Source organism: Cervus canadensis, chromosome 7 (genome assembly GCF_019320065.1).
Source record: "Cervus canadensis isolate Bull #8, Minnesota chromosome 7, ASM1932006v1, whole genome shotgun sequence".
Classification (NCBI taxonomy): domain Eukaryota; kingdom Metazoa; phylum Chordata; class Mammalia; order Artiodactyla; family Cervidae; genus Cervus; species Cervus canadensis.
Window position 1 is genome coordinate 71,956,990 of NC_057392.1, and position 12,367 is coordinate 71,969,356.

Below are 12,367 nucleotides of genomic sequence, written 5' to 3' on the forward strand. Positions count from 1 at the left end.
CATTTGGAGGGGGAAATATTTCTTTTCCTTTGGGGAGGAGGAAAATAGTTGGCCAAACAGATAACAAATAACAGATGCTGCTGATGGTTCTATCACTTCATATGCCTTTTTTAGGGCTAGTTTTCTAATTTTCCCCAGCATCCATTTGCCACAAGGCTACTCTTGGTTGCTTTATTAGGACAAAGGCTAATTTTTTTGTTTTGTTCTTCCTTCATTGAGTTGAAAAAAAAAATTATTTCTTATAACTTGAGATGCTTGCCTTATTGAGTTTAAGACAATTTTGTTGCCAGCCTTCTAGAGAAAATTACATATAAGGCAGACCCAGACTGTTTCTTAATACGAAGAAATTCTAAATTGTAAGTGTGCTGAATATAACTCTACTTTTTTACTGATTAAATGGGAGTATTTCTAAACTGCTTTGACAGGCTGAGTAACAAGCTTATTTGTGTGATGTGTTAGATCTTCTTTCTCTGTTTTTCTCTGAATAATGCCTGTGGCTTAAGGTAAATCTCAACCAGAAAAGGCTGTTACCATCATTTCTCTGTGTTCATCTGGCCTTTGTAAATCCTTTTGAGCCTCTTTCAGCTCATACAGGGCTGTATTTTTTTTTTTCCCCTGAGCTCTTCTCATGGAATGAATAAACTTGTAAATTTTATAATCTCTTGCATTTTTCTTTCTAGTTGAGGCTGGGTTTCCCTCTTTCATCAGGGCACCTGTATTTATTCCTAGAGTTTTCTCTTCTTGTTGTATGTCATCTTGAGAACCATCTTGGCGGGACCATATTAGTGCTGGTATGCAGACAAGTCTCAGAGCTGTTACCAGAGTAAAATATTCTCTTCTTCTAAATGTTCGTACATTAAAAAGTTCTCTATAGGAAAGGTTCTTTGTACTCTCCGTTTACTGCAGTTATCTTCTTTAACTCTTCCTTGATACAGTGAACTGCGTTTTGCAAAGATCACCTTAGTCTGTATTTATTTGAATCTGCAGTAGGTTTAGTTTCTATGTAGGTGTAAAAAGTAGGTATTGGTTAAAAACATGACTATTTACTATCGTTTCATAATATTGTTATAGGGACTCGTTTGTTCTGTAGTGTTGAGTGCAGGTGATAGCCTTTCTTCATCCTTACCGAGGTTAATTTTTGTGTGGGGTGTTTTTGTTATAGGGTTAGCTGGAAATGTGACTGGGCACTTGTGAGGTTCCTTTGGGACCCATGTCTGTGTGCAGAGGTCCATCCCATCCTGATCTGCTTCTGGTGATGTGAAGCCAGCTAAGCTGACGACTTGCTGCAGTTGGGATATGTTCTGTAATGTCCCTGGAGCACTAGCTGTTGCATAGGTGTAGATTCTAAATATGTCAGAAATTCATAGAAGTTTAGCTCAGTATACCGTGGGCATCTACATTTTTTAAAAAAATCATCTTTCTCTAGTTTTAGGAAGCATATTTGCTTCTGCCTCCCCTTTTAAAAATCACCTTATTTTTTCATTTCTATACTAACATATAAACACCCCTTTTTGTGATTGGCTTAAGAAAGTTGTGATCTAAAATTCTGAAGATAATTCATTCCTGTTTGATCATGCGGTTTCCTCACATTTTGTTCTTTATTATTTTGCTAACACATATTTTGTCTACCTATAAGAAGACATTTAAAGAGGGATCTGGTAATACTGAGGAACAAGAACATACTATGAATTTCCTCATGGAGAACTCCTTGTTTCTATTCCCAAATGTAGCTCTTACGATCCTCATTACTTCTCACTCCTTCTCTTTTCTGAATCTAAGTAAGTCCTACCCTGTCTTTCTCTTCTTTTCTTTCCTGTGTTCTTGTAAGTAAGACTGAAGAGAGAAGAACATTAGTTCTTTCATAAAAAGAAGGATGAAGTCACAACTAGATGCAAGATTAGTCAGTTTTGTCTGCTCAGTTTTGAGAGCTACCTCTGGGAAAAGAAAAGGGGCTTTTCTATGGTGAGTAATCTCATTTTAACTATTTAGTCTCTTTTATATGGTAAATACCCAAAACCATACAAATTCTGTGGAGGGTACTTTTGAAATAGCAATTTTTAAAAATCTGAGAAATTATTAAAATAGAGGAGTTGAAAAGCTGACTGCCACATAAGGAGACAGGCAGGTTACAATCAGCAGAGAAGTTGGGAAAGAAATAAGCAAGAGAAAAGCTGGCCACACAGCTGAATACAGAAAAAAAAATTTTTTTGCATTACTCTTTCAGATGGCTCCTTTTTAGCAGATTCTGTTTTTGTTCATTATTCATTCAGTCCTTCACTTACCCAAAAATACATGTGTTTAGCACCTGCAGTGTTTTGTGTTTGGTACTGGGGTTGTAGGAATTACATTATTATCTTACATAAACAAGAGGATGATACATTTGCAGTAGAAAGAATAATGACTCCAACAAAGTCATATCCAAAGGTATAATGTAACCATTGTCATTGTGCATTATCTTTTTGTGTTTTCCCTTAGAATGCTGATTTGAAGAAAAGAGACTTTAGGCTCTTAGTTTTTTTATTCTTAAATTCACTTTCATAATTATTTTCTTTTATAAGGAAGCTTCCACATTTTTGTATTCTCTCCTCTCATGGTTCCTTAATTCATTACTTTCCCTGCTGGTTTCTTTACCGTTAGTGGGGAAGTTCATTAGCTGTGCAAAATGTGGTGGATAATAAAAACGTTCGAGGGTCAAGTAGAGTGTTCTCACTGTTACTTGTTAAAGCACCCAGTTTACACTGAAAGGTAAAATATTGGTTATTTGTCAAGAGATTAGCCCAGCAAGCTCAAAATTTCATTAATTTGTTTTATCAGAAGTGGAGATGAGTCCAATGATGTTAAGATTTGAAGTTGAAATTACAAGTTGAGTATTGTAATACATTTAACAGTAGATTGATACTATAATTTTGATGGATTGGTTCTATGCTGAGTGAATAATAAAAATGTTTCAGATGTGCCTGGCAGTCGAAGGCTGTAAATCAGAATAAAACTACCAATGAAAATGAAAGTGGTACTTGAGAAAATATTTCTAAATTAAGTGGCAGAACAGTATGCTCTATTCTTTTGTACCTGTATGTGAAGGATATTGATACAAAGAAGAGTTCCTGAGGTAGTGTAAGCAGTTAATCCAGGCTCGTGGGTGTGGCGTGCTTTCAGGTGACAGCATTGTCCTTTTATGAAGGTGTGTTACGTCTGGACTGAATGAGCTGTACATTTAATCTGACTCTTACTAATTATTTCTGCAGTACTATTTTTAAGGCAAGAATTCCAAGTAAATTGCTTTACCTAGATTTCAAATTGTTAATTTTCTTTTTAGAATGCCAAGAAATAACTGCCTTCTTCCAGAGTGAGCCCACGACTGCCATCAGTAAATTTCATTTGTTTCTCAGCCTGACTTAACTGTGACTGTTAGGAGTGATGTCTGATTGTTGTGTATGTATTCTAACATCCTTCCTCTGATGAAATTCTAGGCTGCCAGGATATCGCAGATGAGTTCAGAGCACAGGAGATTGATGGACAGGCCCTTCTCCTGCTCAAAGAAGACCATCTCATGAGTGCGATGAATATCAAGCTAGGCCCGGCCCTAAAGATCTGTGCGCGCATCAACTCTCTGAAGGAATCTTAACAGGATCATGAGGCCTTGAGATAACAGCAATTGTATTCTTAAACTTGTAAGGGTAAAGGCTCAAGTTGGCCTAAAATATTATCACTTACTGTGGCGGATAGCCAAGCACATTGAGATCTCTGCATCAAAGGCTGACATTTCTTGTACAGATACAATAATTCATTATACATTTTCATAATTAGCTAACATGGGTGAATTAATTTTACAGGTTACACACAACATTGAAAGACTTGTTACAGAGGGTCATGATATTTTTCAAAGTGTTTTACTAGATAATTTTTTAAAGGTGATGTTTATCATTAATATAAAAATCCTTTTGAAAGTAATTTAATAATTTACATTTCTTCTCTTTTGATTTGGTTTTCTTATACATTTTTCTACCCTATAAGTTTTCTATAGGTTGTCATGAGAGATATAATTTAGGAATAATTTAGGAATAATTTTGGAGTCCAGTGACTGGAATTGTATGCAATGAGATATCAGTGTATGTTTTTTAAAAAAAAGTCTGTTAAACAGTTGCTTTATCTATAAAAAGAATTGCATTCTAGCATGAATAATACTGATCTGGAAGTTAGAAGATTTGGTTTCTGTTCCAAACTTGACCAAGAATTTGGTGTGACGGAGGAAGTTCGTTTTCCTCTTAGTTTTTGTTCATTTAGAGCAGTGGTTCTAAATGGAGGTCAGTTTTGTTCCCCAGGGGACATCTGACAATGTCAAGGGACACTTTGGTTGTCATAGCCTCGGGGTCGGGGTGGGGAGGGTTGCTGTTGGTATCTGGCATGTGGAGGACAGGGATGTCACTAAATATCCTACAAATGCACAGGACGGTCCTCTACAGCAAAGAGTTAGTTGGTCCAGAATGTCAGTAGTGCCAAGGTTGAGAAACCATAATGTAGAGTGATTAATGTTGGTCTTTTTCACCCAGAGGGATATTTTTGGGGAAAAAAAATAGATGGGACGTAGTAAGGAATACATCATGTAATGGAAATATTTCAGATAGCATTAATGTTCTGCTGGAATATTAGTCCCAGCTTTATGCATTCTAGACAAAGGGGGGAAATCCATTAAGTTGGCATATAAAATGAGGACAAACATACCAATAATTTGACTCTCAGTATTGACTCATAATAATAATCTTTCATCTCTCTCTGCACTGATGAAGGCATAATATGATTATGCCTTAAGAACCAGGGCTCGGCCTTTGCTGGCAGGGTGCTAGTTTGTAATGGCTATGTGGTTGGTCTTTGGATTTTTCTAGTGTTGAACAAGGTGGATCTAGCTAGAATGCACATTCCTTTTTCCTTGACTAAATCCTTGTATGCTTCCTGCAAAGCACTCTTGGATAAATTGAGTCTAATTTTGTATGTACATGTTTTAGGGAAAAAATCTTTAAAGTGAAACTTTTCATTGAACAGTTAGTGTTGCGTTAGAATTACGGCGCTAAAAGTTGTTGTGGGAGCCCTGTAAGCTATATATAGTCCTGGACATCAAAGACATTTGACTCTTATCATCTTCTCTCTACCATACAATGGAAATGTTTTAGTAATTGAAGGAACATACACAGATATTTGGCAGAAGTTCAGTAAGTGAGGAAGAGTCCATGGGTTTCAGTCATTGTCACTGATCTTTTCAGAAAGATTGTGTTACGCTATTAGAAGACTAAAGATGTCATTAAAGACATCACAGATATTTATCTTTTGGCTTTGTGTACATTAGAGAATGTTGATTATTTTTATACAAAAATACAGCGGGTAATTTTTTTAACCTTTAGATGCCTCTTGTTTGAATGTATGCTTTGTGGGATTCTTTTGTGTAGTAATGTTTTTTTTAAAAAAAAAGATGTTTACTGATAGTTATGTGTAGGATTAGAATATGTAATATAGTATAAGGCTCATGTTCCAGACCTACAATAGCTTGTAGTGTATGTCACATATTTCTTTTATATCACATTTTTAATTACTGGATTAAAGTTTCAAGGAAAGGTAGGTACTCTACAGTCAGTTTTCATTTATTAGCAGTTAATCTTTATGACAAGAGTTGTCATATGCTTTGACTTTTCCCCTCAGCTTGCAACTTCGGGACACAAGTAAAGGCTAAGCGTTAGTAGGAGCTGGTCCACTGTATGAGGGCTGAAGGGCACAAAGGAAAATCTCTCCTGGAATTAAAACTGTCATAGACGATCCATAGGCACAGTTCACACAAAATTGATTCTCTGGGGATAGACCCCTCTAGCAGTAATGATCACCTCCCATAACTATATTATCGATACATAGCCTTTAAGGTGTTGACTTGGAACTGCATCACAGGTTCTCCTGTTCACTTGCTCTTCTGATACCAGTCATCATCTACCTACCCAGAGCCCCTGTGTCTCACACCGTGCTGGGTATCCAAGAACACTTACAAGGGGGAGTTTCCATTGGAGAGCACCTTATAATCCTAAATCTTATAATAAGGTTAAAAACAGTCCAGATCTTCTGTTGTCCCCACTCAAAACATACTTAAAAAACACACTTGCTTTTTTTTCCAGTTTATTTTAGAAATGGCTCATTGACTTTTAAGTAGTAGCTTTACCATCGACACAACTGTTTCCGGATGATTTAATCATGTGAATTCTAAAATTTCAGTTATATATTTAATGGATATAGATGATAACACTGGATGCCCACCTCCCTCCTAAGCTCTAAGCACAGTTTTAATATGAAATAGGTGGGGAGAGTGCTGTTACTCTTATTTTCCTTCATATTACTACCTGTTTCAGGATTTTGATTGAGAGGGAGTGATAAGCAGAAAGGGGACATGGGAAGTTCTTCTTTTGCTACCTAAGTTTGCATTTTCTGACTTCTTCATGCTGAGGCACTCTTCTCCCACTGAGGAAGGAAATCCCTACAAGTCTGAAATTTTACTTGCGTTAAGCCATGTGTGCTTAAAAAAGTAAACAGCTGGTTTGTAAAAATTGTTCCTTACGTGATGCATGTTTTCCTCAAGCCTTACGTGGGCATGTGTCTTACACAGAGGTGCAGCTTTGAGAAGATCACTGAGAGAGTGCTGTCCCACAGCCTGTCGCTTTCTATGGGGCTGGTTATTTTCCCATGATGGTACTTTTAATTTGCTGGGGCATTCTCTAAACAGACCCTTTCTAAAGTCCTAGTTTAAGGGCTGTCCCCTCTGAACAGAGAATGTGGAATAGAAGGAAAGCAAGGTTAGTGATGGAGCTTGAGGATCGGAGAGAAGCAGATAAGAGACCTGCCACTTTTAGTTTATCCCACCTTAACACTGAACACATCTCTGTACTTTTGAAGTTAATACTCATTTTACCTAGTTTTAAATAGATTTAAATAGAAAAAAAATTTTTTAGGTAGCCCACTTAAATTTTCAACATAGCTAATTTTCCCATATCCAGTGTGATATTATAGTCAGTGTATTCAAATACCAGTCTTGGATTGAAATCTGTTCTAGTGCCTCATGTCACTTGACTTGTTCAGCTAAATGTTATGAAGACCCGTTGTTTGCATTTGCAAGGTTTTGGCACCACCATGGCATAAAGTATGGTAGTGAGGCAATGCATAGATTGTGTGTAGTTTTAGGCTGTGTTTACATGTGTGTAGAATTTTGGAAAGAAGAAACTAGTACAGATGCATGGGAAAGATGCTGTCTTCATAGCCATATCAAGTGGAAGAAATCCCTGGCTGGACACACTGTTAGAACATTTCAAAAATGTATTTTCAAGTAGAACAGCTTGGTTATATTTTGTGGTTTGAAGATCCTCCCCCTCATTGAATGGCAAGAACTCATGCTGCCTCTGAGCAAGGGGCATTGAGGAGCAATGTTGCCTAATAGGATGAAAGGGCCTCATTCCCCCTTACCTCCTCAAGCCTGGAGGAGACTGCTGACTTTCTTCTTTGCCTGAGAAGCCCTACAGATGACTCTGTAGGAGGGTTAATTTCGGGCAGAATTTCTAACACCTGACACTCGACTCGTGTCTTTGAGCAGCCTCTGGGCAGGGGAAACCGGCCACTCTGCGCGATATATCCTCAGCTGTTTTCTGCACACTGCCAGTGGGCCTTGGGGACAGCCTTCTAGGGGAAATGACAGGGAAGTGGAGGAAGAGACAGCAAGAAAAGCATTCCAGACCCAAGAGGTTAATTCAGATAACTGAGTGAGGTTGTGTTGTATAGATATGGCCGTTCGTAGTTCAAATGAATTGTAATGGCTGGGTTCCGTTTACTGCAATAAAAGGATATAGGGTTGGGTTTTTTTTTTCCTTAATGTCAAGATTTACCTGCAATCAGAGTCATTCTTTTACTCTCCTGATCAAATGATCCTGCCCTTAGGAGCACATTAATAGTTCCAGTGATACATACATCGGTGATTTTTGACTTCTGAGAAAGGTTAACAGCTGGTATAGTTGGGAAGAGTATTTGTCAAGAACTCAAAGGTTTTATGAGTTATCAGAATTATATAGAGGAGAGAGTATCTGTTTTCAGATACTCCAGATCAATCAACCTAGTGGATTTAATACAAAGAGAGGCATTCTTAGGATAGTATTTTGTTAGGTTGTGTCTTGGTCTAAGAATCGGATGACTGGAGTTGTAGGGTTCTGTTTTCTTACTGTGGATTTCAGTAACTACAAGCCTACCTCTTTCTTTGATGCACAGTAGTGTGGTTCTTGAAAAAACCGTTTAATCTACTTTCATCAAAATTGGTATTTCTGAATCTGTTTAGAGCATTTGATTTTTATCTTAACAGTTGTGATTCAATTAAATAAGCACAAATGCAGTATTAGGGAAAGTAAATATGCAATCTTATTAAAATTTAATTTCAACCTATAAGCTGTACACTTTAAAAAGATTCTTTGGGAAGATACTCCTTTTTTGTTAGAAGTTCAAAAAATGTATCATATAGTTTTACTCATAGCACTAATACAAGCCATTTCTTCAGTAAAAAATGTTGAAAATTATATTATCTTCTTTGGAAAACTCCTAAATTTTTAAGAATTTTTAAAAGTTTTTACATATTATTTTTCAGAGCTTATTTAATCTATTTTAAAATAATACTATGATAGTTGTTTTTGAAAGTTGTAAAGCATTAGTTCAAATAATAATCATCATCATATTCCAGAGCAGAACATCTGGCTTTTTCTGAACTTGCATTTTAGTATACTTGCATGAGAAGGGAGACCTGCCCTCCTCCTGAAGCCCAGCTTCTCTAATAAAAGCTTTCCTGTTCTACTCTGACACACACCTCTTGAAGTGCCATGTTCATGGAAGCTTTGGGAAATGCTTTCCACAGTTTTATTTTTTTCCCCCTTTGAACAGCTTGTGAACATTTAACTAGTTATTAAAGGTGACTTATTTCAGCCTCAGACATTAGGGAAGAAGTACATTGAAACATTTTTCTCTACTGCCTTTGAAAAGTGCAGTTGCTGTCAATGATATTGGTGGCATCAGTAGGAATCCATAGAAAGAAAACCTGTGCCAGGGTTTTAAAATATTTTAAAAAGTAGTGAATGAAATTTAATTTGGACAGAAGAAATCAATATAAACTTTAAACACTTATGCTAACATGGTACAGTTTTAAATGTAAGAGTAATAAAAGTAAGTCCTTTTAGACCACCTATTTAAATCGACGCCAGTAATCTTAAGGATTGATAGTAGTTGTCACTTACTGACTTAAAAGTTATACTTCAGGGACTATTAATCAGTGTTAAATCCTTGATTTTGTGGCGCTTTAATGGATGGAGGTGAAAAAGTTGGTGATTATAAGAGAGTGGTGAGGAATGGTAGTGAAATGAACATCAACCTATTTTAGAAAAGGAACTTTAGTCTTGCCTCAAGCAAACCAGATGTATTCATTGCTAAAATCTTTTATAATACTTATGTTAAAACCAAAATTTTATTTTAGGTAGTACTAAATAATTACTTCAGTAGCAAATAATAAGTGGACATAATCACTGAATGAACATGGTAAGTGAAGATAAAATACTGGCTGGGAGACTGGAGTTTTACTTCTAGTTCATAAATTAGCTGTGTGACATCTTAGGCCATTACTAAGCTTATAACCTGTTCCCTCTTCTGAATATTCAGTATGGAGCCTGTACTACTCAAAATGTTGATTTTGTTTAAATCATTGTTAAGCTGTATAAACTATGATTCCAGACCACATAGTGGGGTATTTTTTAAAGTTGCTCCTACTTATTTCTCTCTCTCTTTCTTTAATGGTTTGTTTCAGCCTTAAGAGCTTTGGCTAAAAGATAATTATTTATTATGATCCATTTCCTGGGACACCCACAGTCTTTGTTCTCCTTAGGATTAAGGTAGAAAATTCACACAGATGAGCTAATTGAGATTTTTCTAAATGCTTGCTAAATCACTAAACACTGTCATTCATTTATCCATTCATTTAGCAAACCATTTGAACATTTACTATGTAGTGTGTGGTGTGTGGTTGGTATACCTGACTTAAGGAACTGGTAATAACAAAATCCTCTCTTGTCCTCAGTTTGATTGTGGCATAAACAAACATGTAACTATTATTACTTAATGCAGTGAATATAAAGTTGGAGCCGCTTTATGCATTGGGTAAAGGATTAAGCTAGGTGATATCCGAGGGGTCTGACTGAATCATATCACAATTCCTATAACACATTTTGCATATTAATCCACATACCTGATTAGGTTATAAAATTAAAGGTACTTAATATTAGGATTTACATTTTGAAACTATTTTAACAGCCCACATTTCTCAATTATTTTGACACTTGAGTCTATTCCAGGGGTGTTGATATGCAGGGTGTGTGACGACAATTACAAGGAAGCTGGTGCTGGCTTACTATATACATTTTGTACTAGGAAAGCTTTACACTCAGTATTGACAGTGCAGTAACTTCTGAAAACTGAAAAATCTCAAAGGAGCTTGCTAAACAGGTTTAGTTTTTGTGTTCTTCTTAAAGCAAGAAATACTACATAAAGTTCTACAATTATCACAAATACCTACTTTTTAGAAAGCACACATCTTTTACATAGTAAAAGGGTTTCCTTTAACATGCAGAACCTGTAAACAAGAAAACGGTTCTGTGCTTGGAGCTTGAATTTACAAATATTTGGGGAGCAAACAGAATGGGAGGATCGATTTAATTGGGTAGAGGTTTCCTTGCCACCAGAGGATTCTGAGTTACGGTGTAATTTCCCGTTTGACACAACTTTATACATTTCTCCATAAAGATGCAAAATGAAAAAACTTTTCTGTATCATAGTTAACAGCTTTTTAAAGCAGGTAAATGTCCAAATAAGTGTTAAGAATAGAATCTGTAGTAAAGTGTTTGTAAATAGGAACACTAACATCCAAGTAACCAGATAGTCTGGGTTTAAAAAATTTTTTCCATGGTACTGGTTAAAACTTTTAAAGTATTTTAGTTTACCTAGTTTTTCAAATATTTTTGCTGTTAAAATATTACATAAATATTTTTCGTATGTGTATTCTAAACTTTAAAAAACCAGTTTGAGTGTTCAAAGATAGTAATAATTTTAGACATCTAATTTCCAAGACATTTAACTAGATTCTCAATCACCTCATTCAAAAGCATGTTTTTTTCCATAGGAAAAAAAAGTCAAAGTAAGCTCTAAAAATTATCCTCAGAGTAAGGGGTGAGCTTGTGCTGAAGGTTGGAGTTGTAGACAGCAGTGTGCAAAATGGAGGCTGACACGGGTGTCGGGCATTTCAAGCCTCTTTGTTGAATTAGTCCTTTTTGTCGTCTTGCTTGTTGAAAGCATGCTTTTTGCTGTTGATTTAACAAAGGCAGATTGTGATAAATTTTTTTAAAAAAACTTTATTTTTGATGCTTCAAGCACATGTTAACTGATTTTTTAAATTCCTCCTTTTGGTTCCTCCCAGGTTCCTCCCATTGTCCTAAAATAGGATTTTCATATTTTAAAACCTCAAAACACTGATCCACACAGGATGAACAAAAAGCATCACCAAGGGGAAAGAAAACATTTTTTATCTTTACAAAAAGCAAATGTTAAGATTATATATAGATGTATTCTTTATGTTGGATATTGTACTGGAGTCCTCCTTACAGGAAATGAAATAGTTCTAGAACTCTTAGCATTAGCGTTCCTAGATTGGTGTCTGTAGCTACCAGTTTTAAAATGTATAACCTGAAAATGAAGTTAATTTTGCATTATAAGAGCACACCATGATCTATGTAAAAAGATTGTCCATTTGGTGTATTTTTTTAAAAGAGAAAGCACTTTCATATTAACAGTAGCATGTGTATGAATTTTAGATTTTCATATTTGTTGTGTCTGTATTCAGTGAAGTAAAATTGAACATTCAGATATTTGTTGATGGCAACATTAACTGTTAAATTAAAGCACCTTATACTCTGCTGCTTAAACTTGCTTGTAATTGCACCTTTGTTAACCTGCACATTTTCACATAGAATATTGTTGTAACATTGCTTCATGTGGGTCTGGATGGAAGGTTAGTGGGCCTACAGGATCATTTATTTATATTGTTTATATTACAATAATATATTGTAGACCAGTTGTAAGTTCATTTCTTTACAAATAAAAGCTTCTTCCATTTGGCTGGTCTATTGAAAAATTTCTTGTTTTTTTTTAAGCTTATGAAGAATGGGGCATCTTGTAAACCAACAGCTTAACAAGGGGCTAGAAACTATACATTTTCCAGATTTGAAATTTGCAGAGAGTTTTAAGTCTTTACTAATTAATTAGTAAAATA

General features: G+C 35.7%; 1 protein-coding gene across 10 annotated transcripts in view; it reads left to right on the plus strand.

Annotated features, from left to right (window-relative positions):
• PHC3 (polyhomeotic homolog 3) overlaps window positions 1-12,212 on the plus strand; it is an 80,799-nt gene extending 68,587 nt beyond the window's left edge. For 9 of the 10 annotated variants that reach the window (XM_043473762.1, XM_043473767.1, XM_043473763.1 and 6 more), the window contains one exon: window positions 3,471-12,212. In XM_043473762.1, the coding sequence (XP_043329697.1) occupies window positions 3,471-3,625 (155 nt within the window). In that variant the 3' untranslated portion in view covers window positions 3,626-12,212. The remainder of the gene's footprint in view (window positions 1-3,470) is intronic. The other variant, XR_006270391.1, reaches the window with a different exon arrangement.
• The last annotated feature ends 155 nt before the right edge of the window (window positions 12,213-12,367 follow it).